Source organism: Lachancea thermotolerans, assembly GCF_000142805.1.
Source record: "Lachancea thermotolerans CBS 6340 chromosome E complete sequence".
NCBI classification, from domain to species: Eukaryota; Fungi; Ascomycota; class Saccharomycetes; order Saccharomycetales; family Saccharomycetaceae; genus Lachancea; species Lachancea thermotolerans.
Genome location: NC_013081.1, coordinates 675,919 through 691,907, shown reverse-complemented (window position 1 = coordinate 691,907; position 15,989 = coordinate 675,919). Strand labels below are relative to the sequence as shown.

The 15,989-nt window shown below is 46.1% G+C and overlaps 8 protein-coding genes and 1 non-coding gene across 9 annotated transcripts; 6 read left to right on the top strand and 3 right to left on the bottom strand.

Moving 5' to 3' along the window:
• Positions 1-35: 35 nt before the first annotated feature.
• On the bottom strand, positions 36-2,228 carry STT3 (dolichyl-diphosphooligosaccharide--protein glycosyltransferase subunit STT3; the record flags this gene model as incomplete). The annotated part of the gene is made up of 1 exon (XM_002553759.1): positions 36-2,228. One exon carries the CDS (start codon positions 2,226-2,228, stop codon positions 36-38), a length of 2,193 nt encoding a protein of 730 aa, XP_002553805.1.
• A 455-nt stretch (positions 2,229-2,683) lies between these two features.
• Positions 2,684-4,285, top strand: PIB2 (Pib2p; the record flags this gene model as incomplete). Its single annotated transcript, XM_002553758.1, has 1 exon — positions 2,684-4,285. The coding sequence occupies one exon, from the start codon at positions 2,684-2,686 to the stop codon at positions 4,283-4,285; it is 1,602 nt and encodes a 533-aa protein (XP_002553804.1).
• Positions 4,286-4,504: 219 nt separating this feature from the next.
• Positions 4,505-6,625, bottom strand: SCT1 (bifunctional glycerol-3-phosphate/glycerone-phosphate O-acyltransferase SCT1; the record flags this gene model as incomplete). Its single annotated transcript, XM_002553757.1, has 1 exon — positions 4,505-6,625. The coding sequence occupies one exon, from the start codon at positions 6,623-6,625 to the stop codon at positions 4,505-4,507; it is 2,121 nt and encodes a 706-aa protein (XP_002553803.1).
• Positions 6,626-7,066: 441 nt separating this feature from the next.
• KLTH0E07436r lies at positions 7,067-7,138 on the top strand. Its single transcript has one exon. It is a non-coding gene; the product is annotated as a tRNA-Asp (tRNA).
• Positions 7,139-7,240: 102 nt separating this feature from the next.
• FMT1 (methionyl-tRNA formyltransferase) lies at positions 7,241-8,374 on the bottom strand (the record flags this gene model as incomplete). Its single annotated transcript, XM_002553756.1, has 1 exon — positions 7,241-8,374. One exon carries the CDS (start codon positions 8,372-8,374, stop codon positions 7,241-7,243), a length of 1,134 nt encoding a protein of 377 aa, XP_002553802.1.
• A 78-nt stretch (positions 8,375-8,452) lies between these two features.
• Positions 8,453-9,346, top strand: KLTH0E07392g (KLTH0E07392p; the record flags this gene model as incomplete). Its single annotated transcript, XM_002553755.1, has 1 exon — positions 8,453-9,346. The coding sequence occupies one exon, from the start codon at positions 8,453-8,455 to the stop codon at positions 9,344-9,346; it is 894 nt and encodes a 297-aa protein (XP_002553801.1).
• Positions 9,347-9,467: 121 nt separating this feature from the next.
• On the top strand, positions 9,468-10,526 carry PGD1 (Pgd1p; the record flags this gene model as incomplete). Its single annotated transcript, XM_002553754.1, has 1 exon — positions 9,468-10,526. The coding sequence occupies one exon, from the start codon at positions 9,468-9,470 to the stop codon at positions 10,524-10,526; it is 1,059 nt and encodes a 352-aa protein (XP_002553800.1).
• Positions 10,527-10,724: 198 nt separating this feature from the next.
• Positions 10,725-12,854, top strand: TRP5 (tryptophan synthase TRP5; the record flags this gene model as incomplete). Its single annotated transcript, XM_002553753.1, has 1 exon — positions 10,725-12,854. One exon carries the CDS (start codon positions 10,725-10,727, stop codon positions 12,852-12,854), a length of 2,130 nt encoding a protein of 709 aa, XP_002553799.1.
• A 287-nt stretch (positions 12,855-13,141) lies between these two features.
• Positions 13,142-15,844, top strand: RRN6 (Rrn6p; the record flags this gene model as incomplete). Its single annotated transcript, XM_002553752.1, has 1 exon — positions 13,142-15,844. The coding sequence occupies one exon, from the start codon at positions 13,142-13,144 to the stop codon at positions 15,842-15,844; it is 2,703 nt and encodes a 900-aa protein (XP_002553798.1).
• Positions 15,845-15,989: the final 145 nt, after the last annotated feature.

Below are 15,989 nucleotides of genomic sequence, written 5' to 3'. Positions count from 1 at the left end.
TGTATATATAACATGGAGCTTAAAAAATGACTAGATCAGACTCTGACGTCAAGCAGTGGCTTCTTGGCAACTCTCTTTTTGATGCCGCGGGAGGAGCCTCTGTCGAATTCGCCTTTGGTATGCAAGTCTCTGCCCATAGCATCTAGCTCTTTGAGTTTGTAAAGTCTCACGATCCAGTTCTCAGAGGTGAAAACCTCTTCAAAGTAGTCCAAGTTACCGATATCCACTTGTCTGATGTTCTGACCACGCAGACGGTCGATGCCCTCAACGCCATTGAACAATGTGGGGAAGCGGTGGTAGGAGAGCTTGTACAACAGCGAGTCTTTCATGGTTTGGGAAGCTTGCGCGTCCATACGGTACTCACCGCTGGGGGTGAAGTAGTCTCTTTCTTTGATTTCATCGGGCCATATGCCCTCAGAAATCCTTACCATCCATAGGAACTTGTTGATATCATCACCTGAGAATCCTATGAGCCCGCCGAAAATAACCAGAACGTAGTCCACATCGTGAGCCTTCAAGATGTCATACGCCTTCTCTTGGGGGGACGACATAGCTTTACCCACGATAGCGATGTGGGTGTTGTTCCAAGTATTGTTGTCTACCAAGGTGGTTCTGTCAGCCATGCCACCAATTTGGTAGCCGTAGTCCCACCAAGAGGCAACCTTGGCATCTTCTGCAGTGTTCATACGCAGCCAGTAGTAAGCCTCACGGAAGTCGTCTATCAGAGCAGGAGATCCGTCGGGATTACGTGAAGGCAAAACCACGGATGGCGACGAATAAGCGTTAGAGGTCACCCAGGTACAGTGGTGCACGAACAAAACCAAATAGGCCAAGAAAGAACCACAAACCGTTAGCTTAGTAACCAAAGTCATAATGCGGTCTCTCTTGGACAGGTTTGGCTTTTCTGCGCTGGAGGAACTGAAAAAATATGAAAAGTCGGCGTAGACGTCGAATAGCTTGGAAATGGCTACTGCGGCACAGACACAGATGATTGGTGTCAGAGTTAGCATGAGTCTGACCATGACACCCGCAAAATAAGAGCAGAGAACGGAGTAAGCAATCACGAAAACGTGTTCATCTTTGAGATCCAAGAACAGTAAAAATACACCCGCTGGGAATAACCAAATCAGAAATTGAGTATCAAAGAAAAAGGCTGGCCACGCGGTAGGCTGGTGCTCTGATACCGAGGCGATAATGGGGATGTGGATCTTCGCGTAGTTAGTGTCCCACAGAGAGTAGAATCTGCCGGTCCAGGGGGCAATGAAACCAAAGTAAGTCAGCGCAAACAAAGCACTGATACCCAGCGCTAGCAGAAATACAAGTGATACAACCATCACAGTTTGGAACTTCTGCCACGAGACCTGCGACTTCACGTAGCTCCCCAGCGCAACCACCTGCATCAAACCAAATACACCCAACGCAGCCATGTGGTCGTTAGATCTGATGGGCAGAAACCCGACAAATGGAATCTGCATGGAGGCGAGTGTGCCAATAGCGTACCAGGTACTGTAGGCCGAGTAAAGTCTGGTGGAGTAGCGGCCCATCAAAATTAAAATGAAGACATGCAAGGGGATCAGGTTGGTGATGAACACGTAGCCACCCCACGCGGACACCATGTAAAAGTAGAAGAGGGCTGCAAAGGTGGAATGCATGATGGAGCCGGTTTTCATGGCCTTGATCCAGAACATGAACGTAACCATCAGCAAGGTGATAGCGATGGCTTCGTTGTCGTAGGAGCCTGCGACAGACCGGGAAATGTATCCCGGAGCAATCGCGATAAAGGCGGCTGCCAGCAGGCCCGCGCCGGAGTCCTTGATCTCGCTTGTCAGGTGATAAGTGGCCCACGCAGTGACACCAGAGAACGCGGGCGCAAACAGCACACACACGTTCCGGATGTCGATAGGCAGCCCAATCTTGCGGAGCCCGTGCCATACAGCGGCGGACGTCGCCATCAGACCGGGATACAGCGTGCCACCGGTGACTCTGCCCAGGGGATACCAAGTTCTGTCGTCGAACCAATTAAGAAACTTATAAAAGCCGTTGTTTACCAGGTACTTTGTTGCCCGGAAGTTGAACCATGGATCGAACTCGTGGATGATCGACTCAAACCGGATGACCGAAAACAGCCTCGACGACACAGCCGCAGCCGTTAGGGACAGGAAGATGGTACATTTCAGCAGCAATTGAATCCACCGGATGAGGTGTTTCTGCGTGCAACTCGTAGCCATTGTCGAGCTTGGGAAACCGCTGTTCTTCGTGGGGGAGCTCTTGAGTTGACAGACGAGGAACGCTCGACGCGAGAGGCTGTTTTCAAGCTACGTAGGACACAGTAAATTTTAGGCTTGAATTTATATACACGTGATAGCAATTCAGGAGCACGTGACTTCATGTAACCGTCATATAATACGGTAATATGCGTTAATAGTGACGAGTTCGGTCACTGTGTACGCAACTGATCCGCTATTATCGTACTTAGTGTTTTAAGTCACTTAAGGCCATTCAGGGAGGGATAGAGTACCCTCACGCTACCATGGCTTCTTCACCTGAGCTGGGCGTGTCCTGAGCTTTCTACGAGTTCATCAGAGGTCCACTCGTGTTCGTGTGCTTTCTCCGAGCTTGTATTCTCACAATGGAAGGTTCTCCATTCTTATAAACGTTCATAAAAAATGTTTCCCATCATAATATGAGCACCGCCCCTGTACAGAAGAGATATCGGGAACCGATGAGCAGTGTTCATAGCCAGGGAAGCGATGTGGCACCCACGGGTGCTTCGAACAAGACGGGGGCACCGCCTGGAAACGGCATGGGGTCGGCAACGCGCACTTCGTCCAATAACAGTAACAAATCGACGATAACGTTCGAGAAACAGAAAGTAATGCCTCGCACGCGCACGCAGTCTGTGCCGAGCGTGTTGAGCAGCATTTCACTACGCAGCATGATGGGCAAGCATCAAGATGAACCAGTAGAAACCCCTGCGCATGGCGCCTGTGTTGGCATCCCAGCATCGCAGCAGATTCAGTCGCCAGCTATTGCAAGCTCGCAGAAAAAGACTGGGTCAATGCACAACAACGAGGTCATTGGGCAGCGGCTGCCTTTCACAAACGACAAAAGGCGGCAGCCCGAACCCGCAGAGCACTCGAAAGCTGGCGCCCGCACCTCTCGCAACGGGGGCGGCCCTACACCTGGCTACCTTTTTAAGCCAGGCTACCGCACCACAGACCCCGGCTCAATTGGCTCGCATGCCATCTCCGAACAAATACAGGAAGATACGTCACAGGAGTCAGACGACGACGCAGCACAGCAAAAGAAGCTCACTACCGATGCGCTGCGCAGGTTATCGGCGTTGAAAGGACCCAGTAGTGCTGCCGGCGACACCCCTTTGCCCGTGGCCAGCCCCCGGCCTGAAGTTCGCGAAGATTGTGACAACATTGGCACACCAGAAGTTCTGACTCATATCCAGTTTGGGGGCAAAAACATCATCCTGGATTCCTCGATTCCAAACAAAAGAGGTTCGATTGCCCCAGTTAAGCCCCCTCTAGACATGCTTCCCGCTACCTTGGAATCTTCTTCGAAACCGAAGTCCAAAAGGCCTCTAAGGCAGATAAACGCGCCTAAAAAGCCCCTATACACACCTGCGGTTCTGAGGGACATCTCAGAAACCAACATTACGAACGCAGAACTGAATTCCCCGGGGCCCCCCATTTTGGCATCACAAAACCAGGGCACACATACCTCTCGGAGCAGCGTTAGAAGTATCCGGTCTACTTCATCTTCCATTATTTCCGACTACACGAAAAAGCTCAGCTCTCTATGGGCAAAAAATCCTGCCTATGCGAATGCAGCAGAAATCACGCCTCCTACCAAGACCCATTGGGTTTCGGATTCAAAACGCCACGCATGTCATTACTGCCATAAAATATTTACGTTTTGGGAACGCAAGCACCATTGCAGGCACTGTGGTGACATTTTCTGTTCACAGCATGTCAGGCACTGGCTTTACCTGGATAAAGATGCACGCTTTGTGATAGGAGGAGCGGGTGTTGGCGCCCTCTCAAAAATCTGCGACGGCTGCCTCCAAGAGTATGACAAGCTAGTGCGCGAGGGCCCCAGCTCATCAGCAGCAAACGCTCAAACAACTAACGAAACCCCCAAAAGTACGACACCAGTCGCCGGAATTGATGCCACATTGAACCAGAAAGACCTGGTTGATCAAGAAGGCAAGCGTGGAAGAATGGACAGTATCGTAGGCAGCGTACCCGCGGATTGGAATTGGAGCAGCTTTTAAGCGCAAGGGGTAAGAGACAGGATAGAATTGACTAAGTGGTTTCAATTATGCTACGGCGAACCCGGTGTTCGTCTCATATTTATATTTCTTAATCGTATTGTTTTAATATTTCATTGACTAGTTTTAGTTTGCACATTCTCAGCTTCTCGGCTTCTTATTTTTGAACTTCGATATATACTGTTTTTGCTTGGCGTATAGAATATTAGTTGCGGAAGGACTCTATTCTCTTTTCTCCCGCACAGCATGGGCAATTTTCCCACTGAGCTCGTCAGGCTTCGTCATGTCCTCAACAATTTCAAAGCCTGAGCTCAGGGAAGTCATAGAGGATACAGATCCAGATCTACGATCAACGTTGGAAAAGATTGGGATGTTGGACAGCGAGTTGTCGCTATTTAACATTGACAGCGCATCACTTTCAGCTTCGCTTTCGGGGCTTCTTCTGGCCTTCTGTTTGCCGCTTTCTTTACGCTTTCTGAGCAGCCTTCTTCTTTTCAACTCGCTTGTTTTCCTGTCTTCCTCTTCTTCATCATAGGAGGTCAACCCATACCTGTATTTGTCTGATAGGCTCGTTCCGTCAAAGCCTGGATACAGCTCGGGTCCTAGCGTATTGATGATCTCCGTAATCTTCTGCTCCAAACCTCTCCTCTCTTTCTGGAGGTCTTTAAGGATACCGGGAGTGGTGACAGAAAGATACAAAGGTCTCAGTGATTTAAAAACGTCCATTCCGTTGTCTCCTATAATTAAAGCCGAATAGGTAACAATACTGCACAAAACGTAGATCCCTGCAAAGCTCACAAACTTGTTTCTTGTAATTGAGTGTCTGAAGTAATATGTCAGCAAACCAGACCAAACTGAATAAAGCAAAGGAGCAAGACCCATACCAATTAAAATTTTCCAAGTCGCAATGACGTCGTTGGCTTTGATTTTAACAGTCGACGCAGCAAGTGCCTGCCTTGCTTTGTTCTGGGAGATGATCTTTGCAATGATGAAGATAGGAGAAAACATTATAATGCCAGGTAGCGCCAATATCAAAGAGAAAAGCAAGCGGAGTGACCTAAAAATGAGGAGCCCAAAGTTTTTGGCAAAGTTAATCTTGGCTGACTCGACTTGATGATCAGGGATATTGAAGTGGCGAAGGTTGGCATTGTATTTCAGAACGTACTCTTTCAACTCCTGGATTCTAGGATCTTCACGGTATGTTTGATAACCTTTGACTAGCCGTCTATTCATTTCGATCACTAGCGATAAGGGTAGTTTGGCGGATAGCTGGCCTGCGTATAGTCTTCTAGCCGCTTGAACAACCATCAAGGTTTCGTAATCTGGACATGTTACCGTCACTGCTTTGAGGCCATCGGATATGGTGTCCAATAGCTCTCTTACAGCATCTCTGTTCGTCTCGGACTGCTGGTACTTCTGCACCAGTTCAGGCGATATTTCAATAGGATTACCAAACTCAACCACCGCTCTAGATCTAAACTTGTGCGGATGGAAGTAATTCATACCACAGGGGACAATTTTGACATTAACATCAGGATTTTTGCTCATGCAACCTAGAGCCATGATGGCCACGCCAGCTTTGAGAGGCAAAAGATCTGTTCTGTCATGAGAACCACCTTCTGGGAAGATTCCAACGCACTGATCGTGTGCCAGATGCTCAAAAACGCGCTCATAAACCTTTTTTTGGTCTACCTTGGGTGCGTATTTGAATGAGGTTCCTTTCACTAATAGCTGTCTAACTTCGGGTTTGTTCTGTTTAAATTCTTTGCGAAGATACAGAACCGTGTCACTCTCGATTGACTCAATAGTTGCATTTCCAAGAGACTTAGGGAGGCCGATTAAGCCTTGTGGCGTAAAACCATTGGTAAATTTTGTTCCTTGACCAATAATTTTGCGAGGATTCTCCTCACTCACTCTAATCTTGCCAGGAGCGGGTCTTAGGTTATCTTGCGCTCTACCGACTCCGATCGACATGGCACATCTCGCAAAAGTCCCCACAGCCTTTCTTGTTAGAGATTTTTCCGCTACTAAAAAGGATATGCGCTTGTTAACGGCCTTTTTAACTTGGCCCATAAGGATGACAGGGTCAATGAATTGATTCGCATGGGGTGCTGCGACGAAGATTACGGGACCCTGTGTTGGAATTTTGTACCGTCCCCGGCTTCGAATCTCTCGGAAAAAGCAGTCGAAAATATTGCTCAGCAGCCATAGAAAAACATCGTAAACAAACTTGCGGTATGCTGGAGCCTCTTCGTAAGCATAAGCGTCTTTTTCTTGATTAGCTCTACTGTCGGCTGTTTTGCTAACTGATTCAAGTTCCTGAGACGCAAGGCCTTCACTCATCACCACCTATCGTCTTCCTTGATGAAGAAAAAGAGGAGACAAGAAAAAATGTGTCTATTAAATAAATGAGTTCCAAGCTCGCTGTTCTTATACCGCAAACCAAGTTTATTTTGGTTCTTGAAGGCAAGTCAAATGTCGAAACTTTTTGATGAAAAATCCCTTTAAACCCTCAAAACGTTTGTGAAGGAAATAAAGGAGCGCTCAAATCTGAAATTAGTTGATTAATCGTTAGATACTAGATGTTTATTGAGCTCTTTATGCGCATTTCCACAAACTATAGTAATATCAAAGGAATTGACCAAAGGAATTGACCAATAGACTGTACGCTCATTCGTCTCCCTTCACCTCATAATTGCACTAAAATTTATGTTGCGTCTCACGTCATCGTTAGTCAAAAGTATTATATGATGGCTTTTGATGTGCTACCACTATATCATCCACTCCGCGATAGTTTAGTGGCTAGAATTCGAGCTTGTCGCGCTCGGGACCGGGGTTCGATTCCCCGTCGCGGAGTTTTTTATTTTTGAGAATCTCATTCTCTTGAATCATTGATGATGTCTGAACGTCCGCACCTCATCATATAGATATACGTGGACGTTTTATTAACTATTTGAATCATGATTCACAGAAAACTCTCTTTTCGGACAGCGGGCCGCACCTTTTGCGTAAACTCTTCATAAATTGATCAGGTGTCTCAATCTTGTGACCCTCGAACTGAATACTAGTGCACTTTAAAAACTTGCCGTCAACAAAGGGTATCAGGAGACAGTTTTGAGCAAAGTCGAATTCGAATTCACCTGAAGTTCTTGAACTGGTGTCACAATCGAAAGCGGGGGCCAAGTGATGAAAAATGACTCTTTTAAAATGTGGGACTTGAGAGTTCTTTTTGTAGACTTGTTTGAATGAGTAGAGAGGCCCAAGAGAATCGAACTTTCGAAGAGCGCGGCATGAACTATCACTCTGCCACTGCACTTGTCGCATTGATGTAGTAATTTTGGGAGCGTAGCTCGCTGGGTATTGTGGACTAGCGACGTGATTTGTCTCATATAAGCGGTCCTGCAAAACATGGACAAGCAATCTTCCGCCGACGGAGCCCAAAGAATCCATCAACCTCGCAACCTTCGGGGGAATGGTGGGGTCTGTCTCGTACTGGCAAGCTTGCATTTCTAGAAGCTTGCTAACTTTGAGAGGAGCGGTCTGTGCTATGATATTCCCGTGGTCGAACTTTTCAGGATGGAGGGTTTGGATCGAGACACCAGTGTACTCATCACCATTCAGCAAAGTGTGTTGAATAGGCGATGAGCCCTTATATTGGGGCAGAAGTGAAGGATGAACATTTAAAGTGTAAGGGACTTGTGCAATAAGCTCGTGAGATATTAGCTTGCCAAAAGACACGGCTATTATCATGTTAAAACCGCCTTCCTTTATTGTCTTCATAACGGGCCCCAGCATTTCCTTAGTTGAATCACAATTGATGGGCGGTGGAAGACCAATTTGAGAGCTGGCTTTAACTATTGGGGCTTCCCGTGTCTCTGACAAGTTCCTGCCACATTTTTTAGCAGGCCGAGCGACAACTTGCAACTTATGTATCAGTCCCGGATTTTCCTCCCTCAGCTGGCGAAGAGCATGCAACGAGTGAACACTGAAGCGGTCTGACCCAAAAAAAAGAACATTTAAATTTCTCGAAGCTTTATCTGAATACCGTCTGATCCTTGCTTGTCTTGCGTGTGCTCGTATAGTCCGCTGCATTGTGTTGTGGGGGTGTTAATCTATATTCCTACTCTTAAATTATTCAAATAAATAAAGATTTCAATAGAATTCAAGTTGATGAGCGAACTGGAAAGGCTGGCCAAAAGAAGGCTTAAGTTTTCCGAGGACGCACGTCAACAAATTCTGGGCGACCATTTAAAAGATCGCTCACTGCTTAGTAGATCCCAACGGCCAAATGGGGCCATAAATCGACTCCAGCGAGACCATCAAGCTCGCAAGGAACTTCTCGACAGCATAGAGGCTATAGAAAGAACCCATGAATCCAGTGATCAGATCGAGCATGGACTTCGCAAGCTGCGGGAAGTTATTGTTGGTGCAGGAGATACGGACTGGCGCAATCTTGAGTTTACCCAATTCGCATGTCGAGTATATCAGAAGAGCGTATGGTTCTATTGCAGTCGCCAAGAGGCTACAAAGTGCTACCCGATTCTCAACTTCTTTGTCGAGCGTCTCGCTCCCTTTGCTCCAAGGGAGCTTGCTACACAAATATCCGCGTGCTGTGCCATTTACATTTCGCACGTTGACAACAACATATCGGAATTTTTTGAAGTTTTGGATGAAATCGAGCTTGATTCTCACTATTTACAGATATGCGTCGCTTTGTCTCTAATATACTGTGTTCAGGACCAGCCAATGTCGACTTGGTTTCGAATTGTATCGCAGATTCCTCCACATTCGCTTCTTAGAGACTTTATTGTGGCACTTCCCGCTTTTAAAGTGCTCAAATCGCGAACTTTGAAGTTACTTAGCAAGTGCTACAGACAGCTCTCTGTTACGTTTATCAGTCAACACTGGTTCCATCATTTATATCCAGAACTGGAGCCCGATCTTGAACAAAGATGGGACGTTGAGATAACAACAAACAATGCGCATATTGTAATGTTCAAGTGTCCCAAGTCAAAACAATCCAGCTTCATAGGCAGTCCTTCAACCACCTCACTTAAAACCTGAGCCCTCAAGTTGCTCTTGTCCCTTTCTACGTACTATACAAGTCAATAATATTAGCATTTTAAGATATGCATAAGAGCTCAGTTACGGAGAACAAATACAAGAAAGTTGTTAGAGAGCACTGATGGCCGATAAAGAGGGTGGCGAAGTATCAAAAGGTTTGAAGGAGTTTGATTTTGGGAATCTTCATGAAAAACTTGAGAGTGAAGATGGATATAAGGACTCGGTTAAACAGGAAATACAAAGTGTGCAAGACTCAATACAGCCGATGAGGCTGCGGTTCAACGAACTACTGAACATGCTGGCGATAATAGATCAAGAAACAGAAGTATCTAATCAAGAAAAGTTTTTGTCAATACGCGCCAAAATTGTCGAATTTGTCTCCGAGTTACAAGCCTTTTCAAGCAGTTACGGAAGGCTGCAGCCGCTGTTTGACAACATACAGCAGCAGCCTAAGGGTGGGAAAACATCTATTAAGTTCACTCCTCTCGAAAGATTAAGACATCTTAGCGACGCTAGTCTCGGAAATCAGGCGAAGTCCGCTAGCGGTGGCTCACCGCCTGCCGCTGCGGTCGCTTCAGTCCCAACGACTACAAAACAACCCAAGTCCAGCACCAACACGCCTACGAGCAATGCTGCCACACCCTCTGCGACTTTCAATGCTGCTGCCAAAAAATCCAGAAAGTCGCGGTCAAAGAAAAATTCGCTTCCAACCGGGTTAGGCGGTCACCCTGTGGCTACTGCTGCGTCGCCTGCAGCAGTAGCCGCCGCAGCCGCCGCTGTTTCTACAAATCCTGGTGTGGCCATGGGATCAAACCCTGGTATCCAGCAACAGTTCACTCCCTCGACCAACCCGACCCAAATCTTGTCTAGCATGTCGCCTATGAACATGATGAGCAGTCCGATGAACATAATGTCACCCGCAAACAACGTCAATATGGCATACACAGGGCCTACAAAGCCCCCTGTACCGAGCCACCGTCACATGCCCTCGAGCTCTCAGCAGATGAATATGAACGGCATAACACCGGCTAACATTTTAAACATGTCAATGATGGAGCAAGCAAACCAGCCGCACTTAACTACAGCTCCGGCCCCTCAGCCACCAAATCAGTTGGACATGAACAATCTCGACTTAAACAATTTGGATCTGTCCAATCTTAATATGGACTTTTTACAGTGAGGAAGCTTTACTAGAAGGAAATTGGTGTGAATTTTTCGTTAATAGGTATTAGAAAAATGAGTCAAAAGAACATGCTGAAAAGTTCAAGATAAAAGTTATTGCACTTCAAGTTCCTACACGATAGCACTTCAAGTTCCTACACGATAGCACAAGTACCCAGAGCAGGTTCTCTACCATCAACATACTAGACATTTCAAGATGGCCGAACTACTGAGAAGGACGTTTGCCAACGCCAAATCCGAAAACCGCAATGCCCTTGTTACCTTTATGACAGCCGGCTATCCAAGAGTGGAAGACACCATTCCAATCCTAAAAGGGTTCCAAGATGGAGGCGTTGACGTAATTGAGCTTGGTATGCCTTTTTCCGACCCCATTGCTGATGGCCCAACTATTCAGGTCGCTAATACGGTCGCTCTCCAAAACGGCGTGACTATGACTCAAACTTTGGATATGGTTCGCCAAGCGAGAGCCGAAGGCGTAACTGTGCCGATCATTCTCATGGGATACTACAACCCCATCTTGAGCTATGGAGAGCAGAAGTTTATCGAAGATGCCGCAGAGGCAGGTGCCAGTGGTTTTATCATCGTTGACCTACCTCCAGAAGAAGCCATCAAGGTTAGAAACTTCGTTGATGACAAAGGACTAAGTTTGATTCCACTAGTAGCCCCATCCACAACTGACCAGCGTTTGGAGCTTCTGGCACAAATTGCAACGTCATTTATCTATGTTGTGTCTAGAATGGGCACCACCGGTGCGCAAACCTCTGTTGCTGATGACTTAACAGAACTTGTCGAGCGTGTTCGCAAATATACCAAGGACATTCCGCTCGCGGTCGGATTCGGTGTTTCAACTAGAGAACACTTCACCACGGTTGGATCCGTCTCTGACGGTGTGGTCATTGGCTCTAAAATTATCAAGTTGATCGAGGAGGCCAAAGAAGATGAAAGATACATCACTGCTAAGCAATATGTCGAAGGAATCCTCGCCGGCAAAAAGCACAAAAACTTATCAGTTAACGAATTCAAGGCACTGCAAACTGAATCCATCAATGCGGGAAAGAAAAACGCAGCTAAAGCCGCTGACTTTAGTGAAGTTCACAAATTCAAGGCGACCTTCGGTGATTTTGGTGGACAGTACGTTCCTGAAGCTCTGCATGCCTGTTTGAGAGAGTTGGAACAAGGCTTCGAAAGCGCTGTTGCTGATCCTATTTTCTGGAAGGAGTTCAGAGACCTATACTCTTACATCGGTCGTCCTTCATCGCTACACAGAGCTGAACGTCTAAGTGAGTACTGCGGCGGTGCCCAGATCTGGTTGAAAAGAGAGGATTTAAACCACACCGGATCTCACAAGATCAACAACGCTTTGGCTCAAGTGCTGATCGCTAAAAGACTGGGTAAAAAGAAGATTATTGCAGAAACCGGTGCAGGTCAACACGGTGTGGCTACTGCCACCGCATGTGCCAAGTTTGGAATGGAATGCACAGTGTTCATGGGTGCCGAAGATGTTCGTCGCCAAGCTCTAAATGTTTTTAGAATGCGCATTCTTGGAGCAAAGGTTGTGGCTGTTACCAACGGTACAAAAACTTTGAGGGATGCTACATCTGAAGCTTTCCGTTTCTGGGTTTCAAACTTGAAAACAACGCACTACGTTGTAGGCTCCGCTATTGGTCCTCACCCATACCCGATTTTGGTGCGTACTTTCCAGTCAGTTATCGGAAATGAAACAAAAGAGCAATTCGCAAAGCTTAACGATGGAAAGTTACCCGATGCTATTGTCGCCTGTGTCGGCGGTGGTTCCAACTCTACAGGTATGTTCTCTCCCTTTGAAAAGGACACATCAGTTAAGTTCCTGGGTGTTGAAGCTGGTGGCGACGGCGTGGACACTAAATTCCACTCTGCCACTTTGACTGCTGGTAGACCAGGTGTGTTCCACGGCGTTAAAACCTACGTGTTGCAAGACGTTGATGGTCAAGTCCACGATACTCACTCGGTCTCTGCGGGTTTGGATTACCCCGGTGTCGGACCAGAGTTGGCTTCATGGAAGGCTTCAGGACGCGCTACTTTTATAGCAGCCACTGACGCTCAAGCGCTCGAGGGTTTCAAGCTCCTATCGCAATTGGAAGGTATTATTCCTGCTTTGGAATCCTCTCATGCTGTGTATGGCGCTGTTCAATTGGCCAAAACAATGGACAAAAACCAGAATATTATCATTAACGTATCTGGGAGAGGTGACAAAGATGTGCAGAGCGTCGCTGAGGTCCTCCCAAAGCTGGGTCCTCAAATTGGATGGGATCTGAGATTTGAAGAAGACCCAACGGCTCAATTGTAATAGACAAAATACACCAGACTGAATTGAAATTTGTATCTATTTAAAATACAGTTAGCCATAAAAAAACTGAAGTAATACCTATGTCACGGTAATGGAAGGCTTGAGTTGTTATTTTTACTTTCTGAACCATCCGATGAGTTGGAATTGTAATGGGCTCGTGGCAAAGTACATACAAAATTTATAAGTTTTAAATTTGAACTTTATCAAGAGTGATCCGACCGCTCGGCTTGAGCTTCTGTCAATTCCTAATAAAGCACCTTAGCCTTTTTTAGGCTTTATGGGGTTGAATGGAAAGGATACAGATTCTGCCATTCAAGAAGAACGTTGGAGTTCAACTTGGTGTGGGAATCAGAAACTCCGCGTTATACCTGCCATCCACCAGCTTACAAGGGCATAAAGGCGAGAATTGGTTATATGGTGGTGACACTGGAGATCAACAGATTCCCATTCTTGAACTTGATGTTAAGTCACAGGAGCCCTTGGTTGACTTCAGAAGTGAGACCCAAGACCTAACAAACGCTACCGATGATACCGGGACCACTCACGAAAGTGACATTACAAGCGATTTAAGTGATAGTGAGTTCAATTCTTCTCGGATTTATCAATTTGGGCCGGAAGCCCTTGGTTCTAGCGATCTTGACAGTCCTGGGCTTATAAATTTGTTTCGAAACGTTAATCTGTCTTCGGAGCCTGGTTACGAAGCAAAGTCGGATACTCCCATTGCCGCTCAGGAATATGTTCCCAGAAACGTTCTAAATTCAGTTGAAGGTTCTGGTGTGCGCGCAAATAATGCGGGAGTTCAAGGCAACAGTCATGACTATTGGAACCCTGCTCAGGCCTCGGACGGCTCTAAACCACCTCTACACTCTATAGATCCTACTGATCTCGAAAGTGTCGCAATTGGTCTTGTTCACACAACTGCAGATTTGCGAATGAACAAGGACGCGCGCCACGTAATCAGCTACTCATCGGGAGATACTGGAAGCGTTTTAAATCTCGCTTTGTTGATGCAATCAGATGCGCCGGGCTTGTGCTGTTCGAGCGAACTCCTGAGTATTAACCTAAATTCGCGAGTTAAGAATATAAAGTTCCCAACTCTTTCGCCTTCTTTCGGCAGGTCATCGGATACACTGGCGGCTTTGACTGAAAATGGACTTACTGTCTTGAGGATCAAATCAATTGACGATCACACAGGTAAGCTGGCTGCAGAGGCGCCTATATCTTTAGGATTCAGTTCACTTGAAGATTTTCCCTTCGCTGATGTTTCTTTTAACCCGTGGGACATCAATGAATTTGCAATTATTGATGTGAAAGGGAACTGGTGCATTGGTACTAGGATCAAAAGAGGAGCCAGAGAGTCAAGGCTTCGGCTTTCTTCAAACAAGCGAGGAACCCTGTACGACCCAGAAGAGCTTTCTTCATGGAGGCGGTTGGAGTGGGGCTCTGAATACTTTCGCCTCATAGCCGTGAGCAGAGGAAGGCTTGTTGAAATTGATTTAAACAACCGTTCGCAGTTGGAAATTATCCAAGCAAAATCTTGGTCGTCATTAAGGGACTATAAGCGTATAGACGAACAGTTCTCACTCATCACAACAAGCAAAGAAGTTATTTTTGTCAATTTGAGAAGCAGCAACATAGAGCGCATCCTTTCATGGAAACATGACTTGAATCCCGATGATACCACGTTAAAGAGTGAGGTTTGTCGGATTGTTAAATCCAGCGATAAAGAGCACTTTTTCGTTTTCATATACTCAAGGTCGACTACTCAGGTTTGGTTACATTTCTTTTACCGCAATGGTTCCGCATTTCAATCCACAGGTGATTCGTCTCTGCTTGAGTTTGGACCTTTACAAGGAGGCTTTAGCACCCTAATCATTTCACAATTAGACCACAGTAAAACTGTCTCTTCCGAAGAGAATAGTGACCATGTCCACCTCTTCGCTGCAGCAAGAGATGCGACAAGCAACGTCATTTGGAAATATGCGATTTTGGCGCGAGAATTTAGGTCAAAGGTGACTGGGGGCCAACCAACGATGACTTTACTGAATGAAGATGTCAGTGATGTCCAAGTTGGTTCTAAGCAAGACTTTGTCGGCTTGCACCCATTCTTGCCCATTCCTTCCGCAGGTCATGATATGACGAAAGATATTGAGGCTTTTCAACAATATGGTTATCAAATATCCGAAGGAATGAACAAACAGCTTGGGCAGTGGACAATAGGATTAGATGGTGAAAGTTTGTCAAATCAATGTAAATCTGTGGCGCTGGACGATCTAGCAACACCTATTGGTTACATTGAAAGCATGGAAGAGTTTGGGTCGCTTCTTCAGCAATTCAAAGATCATTACAAAGACCATGACGTATGGTTCGCTGACATGCCCACGCTATCAACTGCGCTGTTGAAAGAACCGGTAGTCGACTTAGGGGTCTTATACAACAAATTGTTGCAATGCTGGGATTTCGGCGTTGAGGGAGAAGAGTGCATTACGCGGGATATTCTGAAAGGCATAGTTATGAAAAATACTGGCATCTGTAGTGTTTCTGCTCTTTCTTCTATGATCACTTTAGCCTACGAGCAGCTCGGTCAAGAAAGTCAAAATCTCATTGATGTATGGGACAAGCCGGATCCAATTGAGGAAGATAACACTGTTCCTCAACAGTATTCTTCTCTCTTCCAAAATCATTCTCAAGCCTCTCAAATTCCACCGTCTATAAAATCTTCGCAACACAGCCCTCCCAAAGCTCGCAAACTCAGGGGTAGAAGTCCGCGCGTATCTTCTCAATCTGTTTCGCAGCCAGTACCAAGTACATCAAATGCTTCTGGGAACACTCCGCACACGCTTAAAACACATGCATCAAATGTTTTGCCTGACACTATGACACCTGCATTTACGTTATCATCCGCCTCGCAACATGTACCTACTTTGAGTCAATCCCAAAATTCTCAACGACAAAGAAAAAAGAAGAAGAGGCTTGGAGGGTTTGGGTAAGCCATTGACTCATTGATTCCTTTGAATCAATTTGTTTTAGTTTGTTTTTAATTTAATGTTTTTGATGTTTTTAGCATTTTCAAATACTCTGCCTAGTTGATTCTTTAGTGAATGGACTTCAAATGATAGAGAATGTTGAAGGCGC